The sequence below is a fragment of the Stegodyphus dumicola genome, chromosome 11 (genome assembly GCF_044657685.1).
Source record: "Stegodyphus dumicola isolate Sdum_Otavi_A_Nest chromosome 11, ASM4465768v1".
Classification (NCBI taxonomy): domain Eukaryota; kingdom Metazoa; phylum Arthropoda; class Arachnida; order Araneae; family Eresidae; genus Stegodyphus; species Stegodyphus dumicola.
Window position 1 is genome coordinate 167846165 of NC_140778.1, and position 27205 is coordinate 167873369.

Here is a 27205-nt window from a genome sequence, read left to right on the forward strand (position 1 = left end):
GACACCTTTGTACGTTCTTTGGCCTGGGTACTTTGGCCTAAAAGATACTGTGAGACATCGCTTGCAACTGCGGGATGAGGACCCGGATGTTGCTGCCTTCCTCTCTGGCACTACTGATGGAGAATTCCGTAGAAGCAGCAACCGTATTGGGAACATCTGGACTGCTGCTCGTGCTGCCTCCAGGAGATTGCAGGTCAAGTGGACGATTCAGAATTGCCTCCCTGTCATCGAAGCCGGTGATTTTTCAGCTACAGCAGTACACCGCCGCAATATTGCCACCTCGGTCAGGAAGTCCTGTAAATCCGTCAGAGATGAACGCCTCCTGTCTCTCCCCAATCAAGGAAAAACATTGGAATGTGTTGCCGCCTCAAAAGCCTCCACCCACTTTTTGCAATCTGGAAGTTACACTCGATTTGCTGATTGGAGGTTCGTCCATAAGGCCCGACTGAATCTTGTTAGCCTTAATGGCGCCAAGCCATGGTCGAACCTTGACCCAAGATGTCGCCGTTGTGGAGCCGACAGAGAAACTCTCCCACATGTTTTAGATCATTGCATGGCATACTCAACCCTCTACAAAGAGCGACACAATGCGATTGTCGATCGCCTAATCAAGATGTGTGAGAGAGACTTCAACATCATTTCTGTGGACCAGTCCCTTAACACCTCACGGCTTAGGCCTGACCTCCTAGTTGAAAGGGATGGACAACACTTCCTCATTGACGTTACAATCCCCTTCGAAAACCACTTGGGTGCCTTTGCTGAAGCGAGAGCCAGAAAGCTTGAAAAATATGAAATGCTCCGTGCTTCCATCGCCCAAGAACGTGGACACTGCGTGATCGTTCCATTCGTCATAGGTGCACTGGGGTCATGGGATCGTGCGAATGATAAATTCATCAACATCGCCTGTTCCCGTTCCTATGCCCGCCTCCTTCGGATGCTATGCGTCAGCGATGTAATCCGCCATAGCAGGAATATCTACGTTGGACATTTAAGTGGAAGAAGTGAAGTCACACTACTCACCGAGGCAAATCCTCCAAATAATGAACAAAGCCACTCCCAGGCAAATGAAAATTAGGTACGAACTGTAAATTCTTACGAACTTGTGCCTTTTGCAAATCCTGGACTGTTTGAACTCTGACTCATGAACTTTGACACATGAACTTTGACTAGTGAACACTGACATGCAATCTTAGCCAACACGGTATGTTAAAACAAGAAAATGATGTATGTCACATTTACGCATCACCATCAGTTGTATATATTATATTTTATATTTTATGTTTTATTTCATGTATATAATCTACAATTTGTAATACTTTTGCTGTATTGCACTTCACGTATACATTTTTACTCTGTAATGATATACTAAATTCTTGTTGAACGCTGTACTTGATTGTACATAGTCTGTAAATATTGTTAATATTAGCTCAATAAAATTGGTTTTATCTGTTCTTATCAGCTTAATATCTGATACGACGTCGACATGACGTCAAGATATTAAACTAATTTTTGCAGATAGGCTTGTGGTTAGGAATTTATTCCGCCCTCGCCACGGGTTGGCCTGCTATGGCACTACTTGCAGGATACGGCCCACAATATATCCAAAAAGCAGAAACTTCACTCACCCACTGCATCCTCAGGAAAACGTCCTTTTAAAATGGCCCCTTCAAATTTCAGAAAACCGAAGGTCTGACAACATCATACCTTTGTACGAGTGTGCGGCGACCTGCCTTTTTTTTAACTTGCTATTGCTCGGGCCCCTCGTTCTTTTCCTCGGAATGGGAACATTCTGGAGCCTCGGGTTTAACCCTCGTTCTTTTCAGTGTCAAGTTCTGGTTTCTGTAAATACGAAGTTTTATTCGTATTTACAGAAATCCCATAAAATCCACATTTTTTTCCCCGTACTGTTAACAACTTACTCATTCTGTCTGACTGATTGAAGGAAGATCGGACTCGAAATATCACTCAAATTTCATTTGCAGTAACATTTTTGTCTCATTTCATGTAAGTTTGAGAGAATTCCTATTCACATTTGCCAGATCTTTCCCACTACAGCGCGCGTATACACATTGCTTCTTTCAACACACGAGCCTTTTTATTGCAAATAAGTCTCAAAAGGGTGTAAAATGTTTGTAGGCACACTGCAGCAACAAAGATTTTTCTGTCTGTTTCCTAATGTTTTGTTTGTCTCTGTATGATTTCTAAACGCCAGCTAATTGTAATGGTCTACAATTATTGTTAAGGATTGTTGTATTTATGTTTTTATTCATTCATTCATTCATTTTGTTGGCACATTAATATTAACAAACGGGAAAATGCCAATAGATGGCTGCACTATGCAGGAAGCAGTTTATTCTGAGTTTTGAGATGGCTTGCCCGCCACTAGTGTGGAAGTGTAGAATACAAAGTAATCTTTAATTGTAAATTAAAAAGTACTGTTTTATTGTACATATTACAAATGAATTTGTAAAGTGTTTTTTGTAATTTTTCTGTTTGTTTAATTGTTTTAAGTTCCTAATATTTCACTCTGTGTTTTCAAGTGCAACGTTTGGACTGAAGAGAGAGAGAGAGTATCTCTGAGTTGGAAACCATGTGCTGGACTGTGCATGTCGAGTTTGTGTCAATCAAACTCTGGCATTATGTAATGCAGTTTTGGCTGATAAATTTTACTGTCTCAATATTTGTTTAATCACAAGAAATAATTTCTTCCCAAGCATGGGCATTCGATAACTCCAGGAATATTTATTTATTTATTTTTGGTTTTGCTATTTTTATTGCCTTTGTAATTACATTTGTTTTATATTCACCTGCAGTGAAGAATGAGATTTTTCGGAGGAGGAAGCTACTCCAGAGAAATGAACACTTTCATGAATATTTCATTGTCCTCTTTTCCCATCTGAAAAAAAATTGAGAAAATACGAGAATATTATGTTGCATGGTGCATAAGCTTATAAAAGCTGGAGGAAAACACCGGAATTCAGTTGTTTACTTACTGCTGTTATTGACTGTAGCGATTTCGCGTTGAGATCGGATTAACTTTTTCTACTTTGAATTTTGTTCCGGCCAACGTTTCCGTAAAACGTCCAATATAACTACTGTAAGTTATTGCGATATTGTAGAAATATCTGTGAGGATATTTCAGCATTGTGGTTCATTTGCTGTAGTAAGAATAAAATTTGCAATTGAATCTTGAATGAAATGAACTTTTGACGTCCTTGGCTTTTTAAAACTAGCCCCGCCCAAGGAGGAGGGGACTGACGCCTCCAGAATGGGAACATTAGAAAGGACCGCAAAATGATCCACTTGACTAGACAGAAATTGGTCATCCTTGTACACCTCTTTTTTTGTAACACAGGAGGAGGATGAAATAACGACATATCATAAAAACCCCCAAGCAGCACTCGCTAACCTGAGTCTTCTGCACCCCCTTCTCCCCCTGCACGAATGCTCAGGACTTTTGAAATATGAAAAATTGAAAGTGAATTCATCACGCCAGAGAATTCTGCATCGCTTCTCGGCCTTTTGGCTAAGATCAAAGTGTAGTATATGTTCTTATCAGCTTAATTGTGCACTCATTTATTTTTATCTTCACAGTGGAATGTTGCTGATGGATTAACTTCACTCTTCTGGAGAACGGAGCTGAAGCGGAGCTAAAGCGGTCTGTAAGTATGGTTTTTGCTTTCTTTTCCCCTTCTCCCATTGACGCTTGATGGTTCGATTACGTTCCTTACTTGCGTTCAATGGGGCCCTTTCCTATCCTCTGCGAGCGAGCAGGTTACCTGTGAGCGAGCGGTTCCTTCCTGTCTGCACTGAATGTGCTACTTGCAGCATACTTTGGTGTTTGTACGGGTCTTTACTTTCCCTCCCCCTTTTGTTGCTGATTCGGCTGTTTTTAGTCGTTCTCAGTAAGGAAGTGGTTCCTTCCTATTATCTCTTGCTTCTCATTCAGGAAAACACTGCTTGCAGTGTCTTTCTTGCTTTGATAAGCCCTCTCATTTCGTTTCTGCTAACTCCCTCTTAATTGTGGGTGTGGCTACTCCTCTTCTTCTTTTCTCCTTCTTTGCTCTTCCACTTTTCACCTCCCCCTCTTCCCCTTTTTTTTTTTTTTTGACTCGCTGAAGCTTTGTTGGACGCTCCCAACTCCATGCTGCCTAGATTGATCTTGCCGAGAGGCCTCTTGTTTTCCTGCATTTCTGGGATTTCTTCACACGATTCAAGGATACGTTGATGATGTCGTCTCCACATCGCCTTGCTGCCCGGCCGAAGCCTCGACCACCCCCTGATGTCCGGAGCCCTGGTTCTAGATCTCCACCTTTTGCTAGATGCCCTGATGATTCCTCCGACCTCCCTAGTGGACTCCTGAACACTTCTTCTCTCGTCTCTGGAGTTTCCCCGCCCAGGCCTGCTGCGAGTGATGGCGCCTTTCCTGGAGTGCTCACTTCCCTACCTGTACAGCCCGATTGTTCCAGTTTGACTTCCCGTCAGTCCTGTGCCACCACTTTTGTCCCCAATGATGCGTTGCTGGATTCGAGTGCCGCTAATGGACTGTGTCTTCACAGAGAGGTTACCAATGTCTCTACGCCTCATCCTTTGCCACCTGCTGATGGATGTCCACTGTCTACTTTGGACACGCCTCCTGGACCCCCTGGTGCTCCTCGTCATGTTGCTGCCTTTGTTACGCCTACAGTTCCACCCTTGGGAAGAAGCGGTCAAATCTGTGAGCTTCTCCGTAGAATTCGGGCCAGCAATACTGCTCCCTCCCCTCCGTTGACTGCTGTCACTTCTACAAGACGCAGTTATACTTCTCCAAGAGTCTGCACTATCTGCGGGAAAGCCTTCTCGCAGAAAAGAAAACTTGAAAAACACATCAGAACGCACCGTAGTGATGACTCCCGGACTCTACATGATGATTCCATCCTTCAGGCTTCTTCCTGCGCACTAAATGACATCACCGGTGAATCACCCGTCTGCCATCACACCAGGTCACGTACTGCTGCTGGCCACGCTTATCCACCTGTGAATGTTGCTTCCTCTGCAACGGGTTGCAATTCCTCTTCTCCTGTTCCACAGTCTGAGTCTCCGTCTGATTCAGCATCCTCCTGCGCTCCATGTCCTCACTGCGTGTCTTCTGCCCATGTGTCACCTGCACCGTCTGCTTCACCCCCTGCTTCTCCTGCTGACCCTGCTGATGTCTCCTTGCCGGATGATCCCGATGGGAGCTCCTCCCCCCGGTACCTTAGGACTCAAAATGAGGATTCTCAGGATGCCTCTGTCAGTCGTCCTGGCTGGTCATCTGACCCTGCTGGTGGCTCTCCTGCTGCTGATGGACCTACTGACTCAGTCCCACGCCAGCCTTCTCGAGAGGAGTCATCCTTGCTTGTCTTCTTTCCCATTCCCCCGAATTTCGTTTGCACAGAGACTGGATGCAGATTTGCCTACAGCAGTTGCAAGTGGACTGCACAGAGAAGATCACTGGAAAGGCATTTGCTTAATAACCATGATATTGAAATCCATTCAGTCAAATACTTCTGCCTCCATTGCAACAACGCCATAAGTGGACGACCGTCACACCACTCCTGCCTCGCAAATGGACTACACCTTATGTCGCAGTCTGAGACTTCTTCAGTACAACGTAGATTCCAATGCCGGCTATGTGACAGGTCTTTCACTTTTAGGAAGGGCCTTGACAATCACCGGATGTATCACAGAAGACAGGATGCAAGGAACAGGAACTTGGCTACACTCACTTCAGCTGTACTTCCTGTCTCTCCTCTGGCTTCTACTACCAGTCCTAATGATGTTGCCCCAGCGATTGCAAGTAATCCTGATCCATCCGTGACGACTGTGCTACCTCCTGCAAGTCCATGCCCCCCATTGGCTTCTGTTGCTCCTGCTCCTGCTCTACAGGCCCCTCCTGCCTCCAGTGCCCTTTCCTGCTTCCTGCCAATCCTTGACAACATCCTGAACAGCGAGGTCACCAATGACTCCTGGGACCTCTTCCAGAACACACTCAATGAGATCATCGGGTTTGCACAGGGGGAATGCAGGCTTCAGTCGTCTGTTCCCACTCCCCAGCGGGCCCCTGTAAATATTGATGACGCCACTGCCTTACAGAAGCTTTACAGAAGGAATAGAAGGCGGGCGGCACGGCTTATTATGTCTGGCAATTCAAGGAACTGTGAAATTCCCCTCTCACGCCTAGAGGAACACTTTAGACACACCAGGACGGACAGAACTTTCAACAACTCCATCCTCAACTCTAGATCCCCGCCACAGATCTCTTCGCAAAATAATATGGAGCCTTTCACTGAAGCTGAGGTTATTACCAGGCTCAGAAGATTTGAGAACACGGCACCTGGGCCGGATCGACTCACTTACAACCATTGGAGATCTCTGGACCCGGAGGGATGCGTTCTGACTGTTCTCTTTAACATCTGCCTTCGGTTCCGTAGAATCCCTCACTCTTGGAAGAACTCTAGGAGCATCTTGATTTACAAGAAAGGCGACCCTGACGACCCGAATAACTGGCGACCGATTTCACTTTGTCGGTCTATTGCAAAGATTTTCTCTGGCCTCCTTGCTACTAGACTGTCCGATTGGCTTGAATGCAATGACATCCTCCACCCAGGCCAAAAGGGATTTCGCCCATTTGATGGTGTTGTGGAGAACAACTTCCTGCTTCAAAAGAAGATGAATGATGCTAGAACACAGAAAAAAGACCTTTGTGTTGCGTGGATGGATATTGCTGACGCCTTCGGGTCCGTCCCACACTCAGCTATCTCTGACACTCTTGAGTACATTGGTGCTGGAAATCACTTCTGCAGCATCATCAAAGACATGTATGAAAATGTATCTACTGAATTCGTGTCAAACGACGGTACCACGCCCCCCATCCCAGTTCGCTCTGGCATCCTTCAAGGTGATCCTCTGAGTGGCGTTCTCTTTGTCACAACAATGGATCCCATTCTCTGGAACACGGCCTCTTCGGACAGCGGTGCTATTCTGGCATATGCAGATGACGTTGCCCTCCTTGCTTCCTCACCTGCTGAGCTTCAGGCACTCATCAACAAATTCTCCACTTCATGTGACTTACTCTCGCTTGGGATTAATGGAACTAAGTGCGCCTCCTTCACCTGACCGGTTGCAGACCTGCTGGCACTCGACCCACGCAGTTCAACATCAATGGACAGCCCATCCGCCACCTCAATGATGGAGAGACTTGCGACTTTTTGGGAAAGCCAGTTGGATTCCTGGGAGAATGTGGCACTCCTTCCAGCATCGAGCGGTTCATTGGAAATGGACGGAGACTCCTGACATCAAAATTGGCACCCTGGCAGAGATTGGATGCCGTTAAAACATTCCTGTACCCATCCTTCACCTTTGCAATGCGCACATCCCAGATTCCTAAGGGAGAGTGGGAAAAGCTCGACAAGGTCTTACGGCCGCTTTTGAAAGACACTCTCTATCTCCCTCACCGTGCCACTAATGACTACCTTTATGGAAGCCCGGCCAGTGGAGCTGTTAACTTGCCGATGGCTGCTGAGGAATCAGATATCTTTGCGATAGATACAGCGTTCAAGCTTCTGACTTCGCGTGACACCTTTGTACGTTCTTTGGCCTGGGAGGATCTAAAAGATACTGTGAGACATTGCTTGCAACTGCGGGATGAGGACCCGGATGTTGCTGCCTTCCTCTCTGGCACTACTGATGGAGAATTCCGTAGAAGCAGCAACCGTATTGGGAACATCTGGACTGCTGCTCGTGCTGCCTCCAGGAGATTGCAGGTCAAGTGGACGATTCAGAATTGCCTCCCTGTCATCGAAGCAGGTGATTTTTCAGCTACAGCAGTACACCGCCGCAATATTGCCACCTCGATCAGGAAGTCCTGTAAATCCGTCAGAGATGAACGCCACCTGTCTCTCCCCAATCAAGGAAAAACATTGGAATGTGTTGCCGCCTCAAAAGCCTCCACCCACTTTTTGCAATCTGGAAGTTACACTCGATTTGCAGATTGGAGGTTCGTCCATAAGGCCCGACTGAATCTTGTTAGCCTTAATGGCGCCAAGCCATGGTCCAACCTTGACCCAAGATGTCGCGTTGTGGAGCCGACAGAGAAACTCTCCCACATGTTTTAGATCATTGCATGGCATACTCAACCCTCTACAAAGAGCGACACAATGCGATTGTCGATCGCCTAATCAAGATGTGTGAGAGAGACTTCAACATCATTTCTGTGGACCAGTCCCTTAACACCTCACGGCTTAGGCCTGACCTCCTAGTTGAAAGGGATGGACAACACTTCCTCATTGACGTTACAATCCCCTTCGAAAACCACTTGGGTGCCTTTGCTGAAGCGAGAGCCAGAAAGCTTGAAAAATATGAAATGCTCCGTGCTTCCATCGCCCAAGAACGTGGACACTGCGTGATCGTTCCATTCGTCATAGGTGCACTGGGGTCATGGGATCGTGCGAATGATAAATTCATCAACATCGCCTGTTCCCGTTCCTATGCCCGCCTCCTTCGGATGCTATGCGTCAGCGATGTAATCCGCCATAGCAGGAATATCTACGTTGGACATTTAAGTGGAAGAAGCGAAGTCACACTACTCACCGAGGCAAATCCTCCAAATAATGAACAATGCCACTCCCAGGCAAATGAAAATTAGGTACGAACTGTAAATTCTTACGAACTTGTGCCTTTTGCAAATCCTGGACTGTTTGAACTCTGACTCATGAACTTTGACACATGAACTTTGACTAGTGAACATTGACATGCAATCTTAGCCAACACGGTATGTTAAAACAAGAAAATGATGTATGTCACATTTACGCATCACCATCAGTTGTATATTTTATATTTTATATTTTATGTTTTATTTCATGTATATAATCTACAAATTGTAATACTTTTGCTGTATTGCACTTCACGTATACATTTTTACTCTGTAATGATATACTAAATTCTTGTTGAACGCTGTACTTGATTGTACATAGTCTGTAAATATTGTTAATATTTGCTCAATAAAATTGGTTTTATCTGTTCTTATCAGCTTAATATCTGATACGACGTCGACATGACGTCAAGATATTAAACTAATTTTTGCAGATAGGCTTGTGGTTAGGAATTTATTCCGCCCTCGCCACGGGTTGGCCTGCTATGGCACTACTTGCAGGATACGGCCCACAATATATCCAAAAAGCAGAAACTTCACTCACCCACTGCATCCTCAGGAAAACGTCCTTTTAAAATGGCCCCTTCAAATTTCAGAAAACCGAAGGTCTGACAACATCATACCTTTGTACGAGTGTGCGGCGACCTGCCTTTTTTTTAACTTGCTATTGCTCGGGCCCCTCGTTCTTTTCCTCGGAATGGGAACATTCTGGAGCCTCGGGTTTAACCCTCGTTCTTTTCAGTGTCAAGTTCTGGTTTCTGTAAATACGAAGTTTTATTCGTATTTACAGAAATCCCATAAAATCCACATTTTTTTCCCCGTACTGTTAACAACTTACTCATTCTGTCTGACTGATTGAAGGAAGATCGGCCTCGAAATATCACTCAAATTTCATTTGCAGTAACATTTTTGTCTCATTTCATGTAAGTTTGAGAGAATTCCTATTCACATTTGCCAGATCTTTCCCACTACAGCGCGCGTATACACATTGCTTCTTTCAACACACGAGCCTTTTTATTGTAAATAACTCTCAAAAGGGTGTAAAATGTTTGTAGGCACACTGCAGCAACAAAGATTTTTCTGTCTGTTTCCTAATGTTTTGTTTGTCTCTGTATGATTTCTAAACGCCAGCTAATTGTAATGGTCTACAATTATTGTTAAGGATTGTTGTATTTATGTTTTTATTCATTCATTCATTTATTTTGTTGGCACATTAATATTAACAAACGGGAAAATGCCAATAGATGGCTGCACTATGCAGGAAGCAGTTTATTCTGAGTTTTGAGATGGCTTGCCCGCCACTAGTGTGGAAGTGTAGAATACAAAGTAATCATTAATTGTAAATTAAAAAGTACTGTTTTATTGTACATATTACAAATGAATTTGTAAAGTGTTTTTTGTAATTTTTCTCTTTGTTTAATTGTTTTAAGTTCCTAATATTTCACTCTGTGTTTTCAAGTGCAACGTTTGAACTGAAGAGAGAGAGAGAGTATCTCTGAGTTGGAAACCATGTGCTGGACTGTGCATGTCGAGTTTGTGTCAATCAAACTCTGGCATTATGTAATGCAGTTTTGGCTGATAAATTTTACTGTCTCAATATTTGTTTAATCACAAAAAATAATTTCTTCCCAAGCATGGGCATTCGATAACTCCAGGAATATTTATTTATTTATTTTTGGTTTTGCTATTTTTATTGCCTTTGTAATTACATTTGTTTTATATTCACCTGCAGTGAAGAATGAGATTTTTCGGAGGAGGAAGCTACTCCAGAGAAATGAACACTTTCATGAATATTTCATTGTCCTCTTTTCCCATCTGAAAAAAAATTGAGAAAATACGAGAATATTATGTTGCATGGTGCATAAGCTTATAAAAGCTGGAGGAAAACACCGGAATTCAGTTGTTTACTTACTGCTGTTATTGATTGTAGCGATTTCGCGTTGAGATCGGATTAACTTTTTCTACTTTGAATTTTGTTCCGGCCAACGTTTCCGTAAAACGTCCAATATAACTACTGTAAGTTATTGCGATATTCTAGAAATATCTGTGAGGATATTTCAGCATTGTGGTTCATTTGCTGTAGTAAGAATAAAATTTGCAATTGAATCTTGAATGAAATGAACTTTTGACGTCCTTGGCTTTTTAAAACTAGCCCCGCCCAAGGAGGAGGGGACTGACGCCTCCAGAATGGGAACATTAGAAAGGACCGCAAAATGATCCACTTGACTAGACAGAAATTGGTCATCCTTGTACACCTCTTTTTTTGTAACACAGGAGGAGGATGAAATAACGACATATCATAAAAACCCCCCAAGCAGCACTCGCTAACCTGAGTCTTCTGCAGCCCCTTCTCCCCCTGCACGAATGCTCAGGACTTTTGAAATATGAAAAATTGAAAGTGAATTCATCACGCCAGAGAATTCTGCATCGCTTCTCGGCCTTTTGGCTAAGATCAAAGTGTAGTATCTGTTCTTATCAGCTTAATTGTGCACTCATTTATTTTTATCTTCACAGTGGAATGTTGCTGATGGATTAACTTCACTCTTCTGGAGAACGGAGCTGAAGCGGAGCTAAAGCGGTCTGTAAGTATGGTTTTTGCTTTCTTTTCCCCTTCTCCCATTGACGCTTGATGGTTCGATTACGTTCCTTACTTGCGTTCAATGGGGCCCTTTCCTATCCTCTGCGAGCGAGCAGGTTACCTGTGAGCGAGCGGTTCCTTCCTGTCTGCACTGAATGTGCTGCTTGCAGCATACTTTGGTGTTTGTACGGGTCTTTCCTTTCCCTCCCCCTTTTTTTGCTGATTCGGCTGTTTTTAGTCGTTCTCAGTAAGGAAGTGGTTCCTTCCTATTATCTCTTGCTTCCCATTCAGGAAAACACTGCTTGCAGTGTCTTTCTTGCTTTGATAAGCCCTCTCATTTCGTTTCTGCTAACTCCCTCTTAATTGTGGGTGTGGCTACTCCTTTTCTTCTTTTCTCCTTCTTTGCTCTTACACTTTTCACCTCCCCCTCTTCCCTTTTTTTTTTTTGACTCGCTGAAGCTTTGTTGGACGCTCCCAACTCCATGCTGCCTAGATTGATCTTGCCGAGAGGCCTCTTGTTTTCCTGCATTTCTGGGATTTCTTCACACGATTCAAGGATACGTTGATGATGTCGTCTCCACATCGCCTTGCTGCCCGGCCGAAGCCTCGACCACCCCCTGATGTCCGGAGCCCTGGTTCTAGATCTCCACCTTTTGCTAGATGCCCTGATGATTCCTCCGACCTCCCTAGTGGACTCCTGAACACTTCTTCTCTCGTCTCTGGAGTTTCCCCGCCCAGGCCTGCTGCGAGTGATGGCGCCTTTCCTGGAGTGCTCACTTCCCTACCTGTACAGCCCGATTGTTCCAGTTTGACTTCCCGTCAGTCCTGTGCCACCACTTTTGTCCCCAATGATGCGTTGCTGGATTCGAGTGCCGCTAATGGACTGTGTCTTCACAGAGAGGTTACCAATGTCTCTACGCCTCATCCTTTGCCACCTGCTGATGGATGTCCACTGTCTACTTTGGACACGCCTCCTGGACCCCCTGGTGCTCCTCGTCATGTTGCTGCCTTTGTTACGCCTACAGTTCCACCCTTGGGAAGAAGCGGTCAAATCTGTGAGCTTCTCCGTAGAATTCGGGCCAGCAATACTGCTCCCTCCCCTCCGTTGACTGCTGTCACTTCTACAAGACGCAGTTATACTTCTCCAAGAGTCTGCACTATCTGCGGGAAAGCCTTCTCGCAGAAAAGAAAACTTGAAAAACACATCAGAACGCACCGTAGTGATGACTCCCGGACTCTACATGATGATTCCATCCTTCAGGCTTCTTCCTGCGCACCAAATGACATCACCGGTGAATCACCCGTCTGCCATCACACCAGGTCACGTACTGCTGCTGGCCACGCTTATCCACCTGTGAATGTTGCTTCCTCTGCAACGGGTTGCAATTCCTCTTCTCCTTTTCCACAGTCTGAGTCTCCGTCCGATTCAGCATCCTCCTGCGCTCCATGTCCTCACTGCGTGTCTTCTGCCCATGTGTCACCTGCACCGTCTGCTTCACCCCCTGCTTCTCCTGCTGACCCTGCTGATGTCTCCTTGCCGGATGATCCCGATGGGAGCTCCTCCCCCCGGTACCTTAGGACTCAAAATGAGGATTCTCAGGATGCCTCTGTCAGTCGTCCTGGCTGCTCATCTGACCCCGCTGGTGGCTCTCCTGCTGCTGATGGACCTACTGACTCAGTCCCACGCCAGCCTTCTCGAGAGGAGTCATCCTTGCTTGTCTTCTTTCCCATTCCCCCGAATTTCGTTTGCACAGAAACTGGATGCAGATTTGCCTACAGCAGTTGCAAGTGGACTGCACAGAGAAGATCACTGGAAAGGCATTTGCTTAATAACCATGATATTGAAATCCATTCAGTCAAATACTTCTGCCTCCATTGCAACAACGCCATAAGTGGACGACCGTCACACCACTCCTGCCTCGCAAATGGACTACACCTTATGTCGCAGTCTGAGACTTCTTCAGTACAACGTAGATTGCAATGCCGGCTATGTGACAGGTCTTTCACTTCTAGGAAGGGCCTTGACAATCACCGGATGTATCACAGAAGACAGGATGCAAGGAACAGGAACTTGGCTACACTCACTTCAGCTGTACTTCCTGTCTCTCCTCTGGCTTCTACTACCAGTCCTAATGATGTTGCCCCAGCGATTGCAAGTAATCCTGATCCATCCGTGACGACTGTGCTACCTCCTGCAAGTCCATGCCCCCATTGGCTTCTGTTGCTCCTGCTCCTGCTCTACAGGCCCCTCCTGCCTCCAGTGCCCTTTCCTGCTTCCTGCCAATCCTTGACAACATCCTGAACAGCGAGGTCACCAATGACTCCTGGGACCTCTTCCAGAACACACTCAATGAGATCATCGGGTTTGCACAGGGGGAATGCAGGCTTCAGTCGTCTGTTCCCACTCCCCAGCGGGCCCCTGTAAATATTGATGACGCCACTGCCTTACAGAAGCTTTACAGAAGGAATAGAAGGCGGGCGGCACGGCTTATTATGTCTGGCAATTCAAGGAACTGTGAAATTCCCCTCTCACGCCTAGAGGAACACTTTAGCCACACCAGGACGGACAGAACTTTCAACAACTCCAACCTCAACTCTAGATCCCCGCCACAGATCTCTTCGCCGATTAATATGGAGCCTTTCACTGAAGCTGAGGTTATTACCAGGCTCAGAAGATTTGAGAACACGGCACCTGGGCCGGATCGACTCACTTACAACCATTGGAGATCTCTGGACCCGGAGGGATGCGTTCTGACTGTTCTCTTTAACATCTGCCTTCGGTTCCGTAGAATCCCTCACTCTTGGAAGAACTCTAGGAGCATCTTGATTTACAAGAAAGGCGACCCTGACGACCCGAATAACTGGCGACCGATTTCACTTTGTCGGACTATTGCAAAGATTTTCTCTGGCCTCCTTGCTACTAGACTGTCCGATTGGCTTGAATGCAATGACATCCTCCACCAAGGCCAAAAGGGATTTCGCCCATTTGATGGTGTTGTGGAGAACAACTTCCTGCTTCAAAAGAAGATGAATGATGCTAGAACACAGAAAAAAGACCTTTGTGTTGCGTGGATGGATATTGCTGACGCCTTCGGGTCCGTCCCACACTCAGCTATCTCTGACACTCTTGAGTACATTGGTGCTGGAAATCACTTCTGCAGCATCATCAAAGACATGTATGAAAATGTATCTACAGAATTTGTGTCAAACGACGGTACCACGCCCCCCATCCCAGTTCGCTCTGGCATCCTTCAAGGTGATCCTCTGAGTGGCGTTCTCTTTGTCACAACAATGGATCCCATTCTCTGGAACACGGCCTCTTCGGACAGCGGTGCTATTCTGGCATATGCAGATGACGTTGCCCTCCTTGCTTCCTCACCTGCTGAGCTTCAGTCACTGATCAACAAATTCTCCACTTCATGTGACTTACTCTCGCTTGGGATTAATGGAACTAAGTGCGCCTCCCTTCACCTGACCGGTTGCAGACCTGCTGGCACTCGACCCACGCAGTTCAACATCAATGGACAGCCCATCCGCCACCTCAATGATGGAGAGACTTGCGACTTTTTGGGAAAGCCAGTTGGATTCCTGGGAGAATGTGGCACTCCTTCCAGCATCGAGCGGTTCATTGGAAATGGACGGAGACTCCTGACATCAAAATTGGCACCCTGGCAGAGATTGGATGCCGTTAAAACATTCCTGTACCCATCCTTCACCTTTGCAATGCGCACATCCCAGATTCCTAAGGGAGAGTGGGAAAAGCTCGACAAGGTCTTACGACCGCTTTTGAAAGACACTCTCTATCTCCCTCACCGTGCCACTAATGACTACCTTTATGGAAGCCCGGCCAGTCGAGCTGTTAACTTGCCGATGGCTGCTGAGGAATCAGATATCTTTGCGATAGATACAGCGTTCAAGCTTCTGACTTCGCGTGACACCTTTGTACGTTCTTTGGCCTGGGAGGATCTAAAAGATACTGTGAGACATCGCTTGCAACTGCGGGATGAGGACCCGGATGTTGCTGCCTTCCTCTCTGGCACTACTGATGGAGAATTCCGTAGAAGCAGCAACCGTATTGGGAACATCTGGACTGCTGCTCGTGCTGCCTCCAGGAGATTGCAGGTCAAGTGGACGATTCAGAATTGCCTCCCTGTCATCGAAGCCGGTGATTTTTCAGCTGCAGCAGTACACCGCCGCAATATTGCCACCTCGATCAGGAAGTCCTGTAAATCCGTCAGAGATGAACGCCTCCTGTCTCTCCCCAATCAAGGAAAAACATTGGAATGTGTTGCCGCCTCAAAAGCCTCCACCCACTTTTTGCAATCTGGAAGTTACACTCGATTTGCTGATTGGAGGTTCGTCCATAAGGCCCGACTGAATCTTGTTAGCCTTAATGGCGCCAAGCCATGGTCGAACCTTGACCCAAGATGTCGCCGTTGTGGAGCCGACAGAGAAACTCTCCCACATGTTTTAGATCATTGCATGGCATACTCAACCCTCTACAAAGAGCGACACAATGCGATTGTCGATCGCCTAATCAAGATGTGTGAGAGAGACTTCAACATCATTTCTGTGGACCAGTCCCTTAACACCTCACGGCTTAGGCCTGACCTCCTAGTTGAAAGGGATGGACAACACTTCCTCATTGACGTTACAATCCCCTTCGAAAACCACTTGGGTGCCTTTGCTGAAGCGAGAGCCAGAAAGCTTGAAAAATATGAAATGCTCCGTGCTTCCATCGCCCAAGAACGTGGACACTGCGTGATCGTTCCATTCGTCATAGGTGCACTGGGGTCATGGGATCGTGCGAATGATAAATTCATCAACATCGCCTGTTCCCGTTCCTATGCCCGCCTCCTTCGGATGCTATGCGTCAGCGATGTAATCCGCCATAGCAGGAATATCTACGTTGGACATTTAAGTGGAAGAAGTGAAGTGACACTACTCACCGAGGCAAATCCTCCAAATAATGAACAAAGCCACTCCCAGGCAAATGAAAATTAGGTACGAACTGTAAATTCTTACGAACTTGTGCCTTTTGCAAATCCTGGACTGTTTGAACTCTGACTCATGAACTTTGACACATGAACTTTGACTAGTGAACATTGACATGCAATCTTAGCCAACACGGTATGTTAAAACAAGAAAATGATGTATGTCACATTTACGCATCACCATCAGTTGTATATATTATATTTTATATTTTATGTTTTATTTCATGTATATAATCTACAATTTGTAATACTTTTGCTGTATTGCACTTCACGTATACATTTTTACTCTGTAATGATATACTAAATTCTTGTTGAACGCTGTACTTGATTGTACATAGTCTGTAAATATTGTTAATATTAGCTCAATAAAATTGGTTTTATCTGTTCTTATCAGCTTAATATCTGATACGACGTCGACATGACGTCAAGATATTAAACTAGTTTTTGCAGATAGGCTTGTGGTTAGGAATTTATTCCGCCCTCGCCACGGGTTGGCCTGCTATGGCACTACTTGCAGGATACGGCCCACAATATATCCAAAAAGCAGAAACTTCACTCACCCACTGCATCCTCAGGAAAACGTCCTTTTAAAATGGCCCCTTCAAATTTCAGAAAACCGAAGGTCTGACAACATCATACCTTTGTACGAGTGTGCGGCGACCTGCCTTTTTTTTAACTTGCTATTGCTCGGGGCCCTCGTTCTTTTCCTCGGAATGGGAACATTCTGGAGCCTCGGGTTTAACCCTCGTTCTTTTCAGTGTCAAGTTCTGGTTTCTGTAAATACGAAGTTTTATTCGTATTTACAGAAATCCCATAAAATCCACATTTTTTCCCCGTACTGTTAACAACTTACTCATTCTGTCTGACTGATTGAAGGAAGATCGGCCTCGAAATATCACTCAAATTTCATTTGCAGTAACATTTTTGTCTCATTTCATGTAAGTTTGAGAGAATTCCTATTCACATTTGCCAGATCTTTCCCACTACAGCGCGCGTATACACATTGCTTCTTTCAACACACGAGCCTTTTTATTGTAAATAACTCTCAAAAGGGTGTAAAATGTTTGTAGGCACACTGCAGCAACAAAGATTTTTCTGTCTGTTTCCTAATGTTTTGTTTGTCTCTGTATGATTTCTAAACGCCAGCTAATTGTAATGGTCTACAATTATTGTTAAGGATTGTTGTATTTATGTTTTTATTCATTCATTCATTTATTTTGTTGGCACATTAATATTAACAAACGGGAAAATGCCAATAGATGGCTGCACTATGCAGGAAGCAGTTTATTCTGTGTTTTGAGATGGCTTGCCCGCCACTAGTGTGGAAGTGTAGAATACAATGTAATCATTAATTGTAAATTAAAAAGTACTGTTTTATTGTACATATTACAAATGAATTTGTAAAGTGTTTTTTGTAATTTTTCTGTTTGTTTAATTGTTTTAAGTTCCTAATATTTCACTCTGTGTTTTCAAGTGCAACGTTTGAACTGAAGAGAGAGAGAGAGTATCTCTGAGTTGGAAACCATGTGCTGGACTGTGCATGTCGAGTTTGTGTCAATCAAACTCTGGCATTATGTAATGCAGTTTTGGCTGATAAATTTTACTGTCTCAATATTTGTTTAATCACAAAAAATAATTTCTTCCCAAGCATGGGCATTCGATAACTCCAGGAATATTTATTTATTTATTTTTGGTTTTGCTATTTTTATTGCCTTTGTAATTACATTTGTTTTATATTCACCTGCAGTGAAGAATGAGATTTTTCGGAGGAGGAAGCTACTCCAGAGAAATGAACACTTTCATGAATATTTCATTGTCCTCTTTTCCCATCTGAAAAAAAAATTGAGAAAATACGAGAATATTATGTTGCATGGTGCATAAGCTTATAAAAGCTGGAGGAAAACACCGGAATTCAGTTGTTTACTTACTGCTGTTATTGACTGTAGCGATTTCGCGTTGAGATCGGATTAACTTTTTCTACTTTGAATTTTGTTCCGGCCAACGTTTCCGTAAAACGTCCAATATAACTACTGTAAGTTATTGCGATATTGTAGAAATATCTGTGAGGATATTTCAGCATTGTGGTTCATTTGCTGTAGTAAGAATAAAATTTGCAATTGAATCTTGAATGAAATGAACTTTTGACGTCCTTGGCTTTTTCAAACTAGCCCCGCCCAAGGAGGAGGGGACTGACGCCTCCAGAATGGGAACATTAGAAAGGACCGCAAAATGATCCACTTGACTAGACAGAAATTGGTCATCCTTGTACACCTCTTTTTTTGTAACACAGGAGGAGGATGAAATAACGACATATCATAAAAACCCCCCAAGCAGCACTCGCTAACCTGAGTCTTCTGCACCCCCTTCTCCCCCTGCACGAATGCTCAGGACTTTTGAAATATGAAAAATTGAAAGTGAATTCATCACGCCAGAGAATTCTGCATCGCTTCTCGGCCTTTTGGCTAAGATCAAAGTGTAGTATCTGTTCTTATCAGCTTAATTTGTGCACTTATTTTATTTTTACTTTTACAGTGGTGACTATGCTGATGGACTAACTTCACTCTTCTGGAGGGCGGAGCTAAGGCGGAGCCAACGCGGTCTGTAAGTATGTTTTTTGCTTTATTTCCCTCTTTTCCCATTGACGCTTGATGGTTCGAATACGTTCTTTACTTGCGTTCAATGGGGCCCTTTCCTGTCCCCTGCGAGCGAGCAGGTTGCCTGTGAGTGAGCGGTTCTTTCCCGTCTCCACTGAATAAGCTGCGTGCAGCTTAATTTGGTGTTTGTACGGGTCTCTCCTTTCCCTCCCCTTTTCTTTCTGTCTCGGCTGTTTTACAGTTCTTTCAGTAAGGAAGTGGTCTCTTTTCTATTACTTCTCGCTTTTCATTTCGGAAAGCACTGCTTGCAGTGTCTTTCTCGTTGTGATTAGCTCTTTTCTTCCTCTCCGCTACCCTACCCTTTGTGGTGGGCGTGGATAGTCCTTCGTTTCTTCCTCTTCGCTCTGTCTTCTTATCCTCCTCGACCCGTCTCTCTCTTCTCCCTTCCTATTTTTTTTTAAGGTCGACCCTTGGTTCCGTCGAACGCTCTTGCTCTCTGGTGCCGCTTTGATCTTGCCAGTTCTACTTGTCTGTGCCCTGTCTGTGACTCCCATGCAGGTATGTCTTCACAAGACCTTCCAGTGCCTGAGAGGCCTCCTCGGATTCGCTCTCCGACTGCTCCTGGATTACCGCCGATGCCTACGACGCCACTTCTGGTGCCGGTTGATGACTATGCTTCGTGGAAGTCCCCTGCGCGACCTTCATCTTCCAGTGTTGTTCACACGCCTGCAACTGATGCCACGCCCCCTGCTGGTACTTCATGCTCTGTGCCTAGTCGACATGTGGCTTCTTCCGTCACACCGTCTGGACCACCCCTGCTGCGAAGTGGTCACCTGCGCCAACTGCTTGCGAGAATCACTGCTAAGACTCCCTCACCGGTCCTTTCCCACGCTGAAACCTTGCTACCGGGCCCTTCATCCAGTGCTGTGACTGACACATCGCCTCGCTTGGCTTCCTCACATGCTTGCCTGGATGATGACCGTGTTCCTGTCGGGACTCCTGACTGCCATTCGGAGTTTTCTTGCTATGTTTGCGGTATGATCTTCTCGAATGCGAAACGCCTGCAGACTCACATGCTGACGCATGTCTCCGCCCACTCTGGGACTGTTCAGACGACTGTTGACACTGTTTCTGACCTGCCTGCTCACTCTCCTGTTTGCCATCATACGCGTGCTCGTGCAGCCGCCGGCCATGCATGCTCCTCCCTCACTTCGCCGCCTGCCATGGTTCTTTCCGCTGCTGCCTCGTCGTCCACAGATACGCCCTGCTTGCATCAGGAATCTGCGCCTGCCGGTCAGCCTACTTCTGGGACTCCTGCTTCCATGACTCTGCCTCACCTGGTTTCCTGCACCCCTGAAGATGCTTCGGTTCCTACATCTCCGACTTTTCCGTGTCCTGAATGTGGTAGACCCTGCCTGAACAAGAAGCAGTTACGTTTCCACAGATATCGTCGTCATGGACTGACCAGGCTCTCTGCCTCTCCGGGAGAGAATGACTTTACCGATGTTGGTACTTCTTCGCTACCTGCTTCTAATGCACTTCGCGTCACCAGCACATCACCGTCCACCTCGTTGGAGCCTCCTCCTATTGGACCGCAGGGCCCGCCGTCTACATGCCGTATCGACTCCTTTCTTCATCTGGTCTTCCCCGTCAAAGATGTCTTCGATTGCCCGGAGGTGAACTGCCGTCTTCAGTTCAAGTGTGCTTCTTGGTCCCGGATGAAGAAGTCTCTTGTACGTCACCTTCTTCAAGAGCATCAGCTTCCCATTCTGACGACCATGAAATGGTGTGGTCTCTGCTCATCGTTGCTCGTTAACAAGGTTTCCACGCACTCCTGTTTTAGAGACTCTCCCACTGTGATCCCGTCCGGTGCCTCCTTTAGCTGGAAATGTTCGGAATGCTCGTTTTCCTGCCCATCCAAGAAGGGACTCTTCAATCACGTCTCGTTTCATCAACGGGCTTCCCGAAATGCTGAGTCGAATGCCATTCCCCTTCCTCGGCCTGTGTCTCAAAGATCAAGGACTACGCGTCGGCCTCCACTGACCACCTCCATGTCACGCGCTCCTGCCGCTACCACGCCTGTCGTCAGTGACTCCAGCACGACTCCTCCGCCTGTCGTTGATGTTCCCCCTGCTCTTTCTTCAGCTTCTGTGCCGTTTCCGACTTGTTCTGGCCCCATCCCGCCTCCATGCCCGTCTGGAGTGTCCGACCTGTTTGCTGTGCCTGCCCACACTTCGCCAGCCCAGACGCTCACTACTGGCTCCACCTCTCCTCCTGCTCAGGACTTCGTCGCTCCTGCCCGGATCATTGGGACTCCCTCTCTGCAGACCTCGCCTTCAGGCTCTTCGCCTGCTCTCTCTCTTTCCGCTCCCATGGATGACACTTTGTTGGATTTCCAGCCTGATTCTGACTGTCCCGCCTCCTGGGACTGCAGAAGATTCACCTCCGATCTCGTCCACTGATGTCTTGCTGCCACCCGAGTCGCCGCTTCTACAATTTAATGACACTCTCACCCGCCTTCTGACTTCGCCTGTGAATGATGAGTCCTGGTCTGAGTTCGTGGTCTGCCTCGACTACATCATCTCTTCTTCTGCAGAGTTTGTGAAGCTCCCGCCTCCTGTGCCTTTCTCGGGCTCTGTTGCCAGACGCCCTCCTGATGCTTCCAATCCTCGAGTTATCCAGCGGATTTATCGTACTAACAGAAGAAGAGCTCTTCGATTGATCACTTCTAACTCTTCCTCCTTCTGCTCCATCCCTGCTGAAGTACTTGCTTCCTACTTCACTGACAAGTACTCCCATCGTGATGCCGATGTTACAATCTTCACTCAGTGCCCTGCGGATCGCCCTCCTCTGGACTGGTCACCGTTTTCTCCAATGGAAGTTCGTTCTAAACTCCTTGCCTGTGAGAATTCTGCGCCCGGCCCTGACCGGCTCTCTTTTCTGCATTGGAAGGAAGTTGATCCTGATTGTAAAGCTCTATGTGCCATCTTCAACATCTGCATGAAGTTCAAGAAGATTCCTCCTGCCTGGAAGTTATCTCGCACCTTCATGATCCACAAGCATGGTGACGCAGATAATATTGACAACTGGAGACCCATCGCCCTGAGTTCTTCTATATCCAGACTCTTTGCCGGCTGCTTGGCTCGTCGCCTGTCGAACTGGTTGTCATCCAATGATGTGCTTAGTCCGTGCCAGAAGGGCTTTATGGCTCATGATGGAGTATTCGAGCACAACTTCATTGTCAGCAGTCAGCTACAGCTTACCCGACGTTCCAGATCCAGTCTCTGCCTCCCTTCCTTGGATATTTCGAATGCCTTCGGTTCCGTCTCTCACTTGGCCATCTTCTCTGCTCTCGCCTCCTCTGGAGTTGGTGAGGACTTTGTCTCTCTGATCAAGTCTTTTTACAGTGGATCGAGCACTACCTTTCTCTCCAGTGATGGTACGTCTGGCCCTGTGGACATCAATGCCTGTGTACGCCAAGGATGCCCCCTTAGTGGTCTCTTGTTCAATCTTGTTATTGACCCTGTCCTGCGCAGTATTGACACTTCGTCATCTGTTCCGCCCATCCTCGCATACGCTGACGATATCCTTCTGCTGGCCCCATCTCCTGACATCTTGCAAGAAAATCTCCACAGAGTTCATGCTGCCTGCACAAGACTTGGTCTCGCCCTTAACCCCAGGAAGTGTTGCTCCTTACACTTCTCTGCTGTCCGCAGATCAAGGGTTCTTCCGACCACCTTTTGCATTGACAGTACTCCCATCCCTGTCCTTAAGGAATGCGACTTCTTCAGGTTTCTGGGAAAGCCAATTGGGTTCCATCTCCCCCCCGCTCGTGCTCAGCTCCGGGACTTCCTCTCTCTGGCCCAAGACATTGTGAATTCCAAGCTTGCTCCGTGGCAACGGATCAACGCCCTAAAGACCTTCTTCTTTCCTTCGCTCCTCTTTCACATGAGAACATCTCAGCTCTCGAAGGGGGACTGGAAGAAGATAGATGACTTCCTGAAGCCTGCCATCAAGCGTACCCTTAATCTTCCTCCGGAAGCCTCCAACAATTATCTTTATGGTCTTTCCGGACAGGGTGCTTTTGGGATTCCAATCGCTGCCGAGGATGCTGACATTGCCGCTGTGGATGGAGCTTTCAAGTTACTCTGCTCCAAGGACCCCATGGTTCGCCAACTTGCCTGGGACGATCTGCGAAACTACATCAAGGCACGGATTCATCTTGAGCCCTCCCCAGCACTTGTCAGTCAGTTCCTTTCCGCCTCGGACGAAGCTCCGTTCACGGCCACCTGCAACCCCATCTCTTCTCTTTGGTCCGCCGCACGTGCTGCCTCGCGCCGTCTTCACGTTTCCTGGACACTGGATGCTGATGGCTCTCCTTCCATCTCCTGTGGGACGTCCACCATCTTCCCCAGTGGCAGAAATACCATCTTCAGCTCCTTTCGGCACCTCAGAAGGTCATCCAGGCTCCAGGATCTTATTCAGCTTCCAAATCAAGGAAAGGCCATGGAGTGTGTCTCCGCTGCGCCGGCTAGTTCACACTTTTTCCAAGATGGTTCCTTTCTGCGCTTCGCCGACTGGAGGTTTGTTCATCGTGCCAGGCTTAACCTGGTACCTTTGAATGCTGCCAAGCCCTGGGATCGTTCACGCAGGGGATGTCGCCGCTGCCGTTGCCCCGATGAGACCCTTCCACATGTTCTTGGGCATTGCATGAGGAACTCCAGAATCTACCAGCAACGTCATAACGCTATCGTCAAAAGGATAAAAGACGCCGCTTCCGGAAGATGGCACGTACTACATGAAAACCAGACCGTTGCCGGGACTTCCCTCAAGCCTGACCTTGTGTTGTCCAAGGATGACTGCTGCATTATTATTGACGTCACAGTCCCCTTTGAAAACCGGAGGCAAGCTTTTCGGGACGCTAGGAAGGCCAAGGAGGACAAATATCTTCCCCTCGTCGACCTCTTTCGCCGTTCCTACCGAAGTGTTCGCGTCGAAGCTATCATTGTTGGTATGCTCGAATCATGGGACCCAGAAAACGACAAGATCATCAGGAGACTATGCTCAAATAAATATGCAAACCTGATGAGAAAACTCATCGTCAGCGAGACGATAAGACATTCCAGGGATATATACATCGAACATCTTACCGGAATTCGCCAGACCCAGCAGACAAATTAAAGATGGACACTCCTGAAAAAGTTATACTACATGTATATACTGTGTGGAACTGTACACATCACATCTGTAAATATTCTTTGTTTAATGTAAATATCTAATCTAAATTTTGACAATTTTTTTATAATTTCTCTTTATCTTACTCATGCTATTATTATCAAAATCGCACTGCGTGCGTTATTGTCTGATGTGCCATGATCAGAACAATAGCTTTGTAAAATGGCATGAAATATTGAAAATATAAAAAATCTGTTCTTATCAGCTTAATATCTGATACGACGTCGACATGACGTCAAGATATTAAACTAATTTTTGCAGATAGGCTTGTGGTTAGGAATTTATTCCGCCCTCGCCACGGGTTGGCCTGCTATGGCACTACTTGCAGGATACGGCCCACAATATATCCAAAAAGCAGAAACTTCACTCACCCACTGCATCCTCAGGAAAACGTCCTTTTAAAATGGCCCCTTCAAATTTCAGAAAACCGAAGGTCTGACAACATCACACCTTTGTACGAGTGTGCGGCGACCTGCCTTTTTTTTAACTTGCTATTGCTCGGGCCCCTCGTTCTTTTCCTCGGAATGGGAACATTCTGGAGCCTCGGGTTTAACCCTCGTTCTTTTCAGTGTCAAGTTCTGGTTTCTGTAAATACGAAGTTTTATTCGTATTTACAGAAATCCCATAAAATCCACATTTTTTTCCCCGTACTTTTAACAACTTACTTATTCTGTCTGACTGATTGAAGGAAGATCGGCCTCGAAATATCACTCAAATTTCATTTGCAGTAACATTTTTGTCTCATTTCATGTAAGTTTGAGAGAATTCCTATTCACATTTGCCAGATCTTTCCCACTACAGCGCGCGTATACACATTGCTTCTTTCAACACACGAGCCTTTTTATTGTAAATAACTCTCAAAAGGGTGTAAAATGTTTGTAGGCACACTGCAGCAACAAAGATTTTTCTGTCTGTTTCCTAATGTTTTGTTTGTCTCTGTATGATTTCTAAACGCCAGCTAATTGTAATGGTCTACAATTATTGTTAAGGATTGTTGTATTTATGTTTTTATTCATTCATTCATTTATTTTGTTGGCACATTAATATTAACAAACGGGAAAATGCCAATAGATGGCTGCACTATGCAGGAAGCAGTTTATTCTGAGTTTTGAGATGGCTTGCCCGCCACTAGTGTGGAAGTGTAGAATACAAAGTAATCATTAATTGTAAATTAAAAAGTACTGTTTTATTGTACATATTACAAATGAATTTGTAAAGTGTTTTTTGTAATTTTTCTGTTTGTTTAATTGTTTTAAGTTCCTAATATTTCACTCTGTGTTTTCAAGTGCAACGTTTGAACTGAAGAGAGAGAGAGAGTATCTCTGAGTTGGAAACCATGTGCTGGACTGTGCATGTCGAATTTGTGTCAATCAAACTCTGGCATTATGTAATGCAGTTTTGGCTGATAAATTTTACTGTCTCAATATTTGTTTAATCACAAAAAATAATTTCTTCCCAAGCATGGGCATTCGATAACTCCAGGAATATTTATTTATTTATTTTTGGTTTTGCTATTTTTATTGCCTTTGTAATTACATTTGTTTTATATTCACCTGCAGTGAAGAATGAGATTTTTCGGAGGAGGAAGCTACTCCAGAGAAATGAACACTTTCATGAATATTTCATTGTCCTCTTTTCCCATCTGAAAAAAAATTGAGAAAATACGAGAATATTATGTTGCATGGTGCATAAGCTTATAAAAGCTGGAGGAAAACACCGGAATTCAGTTGTTTACTTACTGCTGTTATTGACTGTAGCGATTTCGCGTTGAGATCGGATTAACTTTTTCTACTTTGAATTTTGTTCCGGCCAACGTTTCCGTAAAACGTCCAATATAACTACTGTAAGTTATTGCGATATTGTAGAAATATCTGTGAGGATATTTCAGCATTGTGGTTCATTTGCTGTAGTAAGAATAAAATTTGCAATTGAATCTTGAATGAAATGAACTTTTGACGTCCTTGGCTTTTTAAAACTAGCCCCGCCCAAGGAGGAGGGGACTGACGCCTCCAGAATGGGAACATTAGAAAGGACCGCAAAATGATCCACTTGACTAGACAGAAATTGGTCATCCTTGTACACCTCTTTTTTTGTAACACAGGAGGAGGATGAAATAACGACATATCATAAAAAACCCCCAAGCAGCACTCGCTAACCTGAGTCTTCTGCACCCCCTTCTCCCCCTGCACGAATGCTCAGGACTTTTGAAATATGAAAAATTGAAAGTGAATTCATCACGCCAGAGAATTCTGCATCGCTTCTCGGCCTTTTGGCTAAGATCAAAGTGTAGTAAATCGGTCAAGTTGCCGATACTTTTTCATCTTTTTTGGTCACTTCTTACTGTTTTTACAGGTAGACTGGTGGCTAAAGATGTTTCCTGTTTCTAGGTCTCGCCCACCGCCGAGGCCCCGCCCACCGCCTGGAGTTCGGAGCCCTGGAAGACGCTCACCGCCTCCTGAAGCCAGTTTTGGAGTCCTGGATGCCGGAGCAGGTTCCCATACGGTGCATGGAGTCCCTGGAGACGTTCCTGTTGTAGCTGTTGACCGTGGAGTGCCTGCCGTTCCCGCTGGAGGTCCTGTTGCTGGATCCATTGGAACCTGTTCCCGTGCTGTTCCTGGAGTCCCTGGAGCAGCTGTTGACCATGGAGTGCCCGCCGTTCCCGCTGGAGCTATCCCTGGATCCAATGGAGTCGTCCCTCTTGCTCCGGGATCAGCCGCTGATGCTTCCCAAGCCATCCCTGGATCTATTGGAGCCTCTCCTGGTGCGCCTGATGCAGAAGCTGAGGCCCCCGGATTGTCTGAGGCCATTCCTGCCTACCCTGGAGCTTCTGAAGACATCCCTGTGACGGCCGGAGCCTTCCCGGTTGCATCTGTCCCTGGATTGATCCAATCCGTTCCGGCTACTTCCCAAGTCGCCGCTGCAGACCATGGATCCTCCGATGGAAACTCTTGTGTCGTCGCTGGATCTGCCGGAGCTATTCCTGCCCTTGGAGCGAGTGCCTCTCCCGAAATTGCCACTGGAGGTTCCAGAGCTGTTCCTGCATCTTCTAGTGCCACTGCTCGTCCTGGAGTCGCCGCTGTGGTCCCTAGTGCCACGCCTTGCCTGCCCGGAGCCGGCTCGTCTGCCAGGAGTG

At 46.0% G+C, this 27205-nt stretch overlaps 1 protein-coding gene, 4 non-coding genes and 4 pseudogenes across 5 annotated transcripts; all 9 read left to right on the forward strand.

Annotated features, from left to right (window-relative positions):
* The first annotated feature begins 1410 nt into the window (after positions 1-1410).
* On the forward strand, positions 1411-1599 carry LOC146994765 (U2 spliceosomal RNA). The gene has a single exon (XR_015044291.1). It is a non-coding gene; the product is annotated as a U2 spliceosomal RNA (small nuclear RNA).
* Positions 1600-3506: 1907 nt separating this feature from the next.
* On the forward strand, positions 3507-3627 carry LOC146994766 (U2 spliceosomal RNA; annotated as a pseudogene).
* Positions 3628-7385: 3758 nt separating this feature from the next.
* On the forward strand, positions 7386-8135 carry LOC146994767 (uncharacterized). Its single transcript, XM_085826396.1, has one exon. It carries the CDS (start codon positions 7386-7388, stop codon positions 8133-8135), a length of 750 nt encoding a protein of 249 aa, XP_085682522.1.
* An 865-nt stretch (positions 8136-9000) lies between these two features.
* LOC146994768 (U2 spliceosomal RNA) lies at positions 9001-9189 on the forward strand. Its single transcript, XR_015044288.1, has one exon. It is a non-coding gene; the product is annotated as a U2 spliceosomal RNA (small nuclear RNA).
* A 1908-nt stretch (positions 9190-11097) lies between these two features.
* Positions 11098-11218, forward strand: LOC146994769 (U2 spliceosomal RNA; annotated as a pseudogene).
* Positions 11219-16588: 5370 nt separating this feature from the next.
* Positions 16589-16777, forward strand: LOC146994770 (U2 spliceosomal RNA). The gene has a single exon (XR_015044303.1). It is a non-coding gene; the product is annotated as a U2 spliceosomal RNA (small nuclear RNA).
* A 1908-nt stretch (positions 16778-18685) lies between these two features.
* Positions 18686-18809, forward strand: LOC146994771 (U2 spliceosomal RNA; annotated as a pseudogene).
* Positions 18810-24221: 5412 nt separating this feature from the next.
* Positions 24222-24417, forward strand: LOC146994772 (U2 spliceosomal RNA). The gene has a single exon (XR_015044294.1). It is a non-coding gene; the product is annotated as a U2 spliceosomal RNA (small nuclear RNA).
* A 1908-nt stretch (positions 24418-26325) lies between these two features.
* On the forward strand, positions 26326-26475 carry LOC146994773 (U2 spliceosomal RNA; annotated as a pseudogene).
* The last annotated feature ends 730 nt before the right edge of the window (positions 26476-27205 follow it).

Coding starts and splice junctions, on each gene's coding strand:
- LOC146994767 (XM_085826396.1), top strand. CDS start 7,386: ATGCGCACATCCCAGATTCCTAAGGGAGAGTGGGAAAAGCTCGACAAG.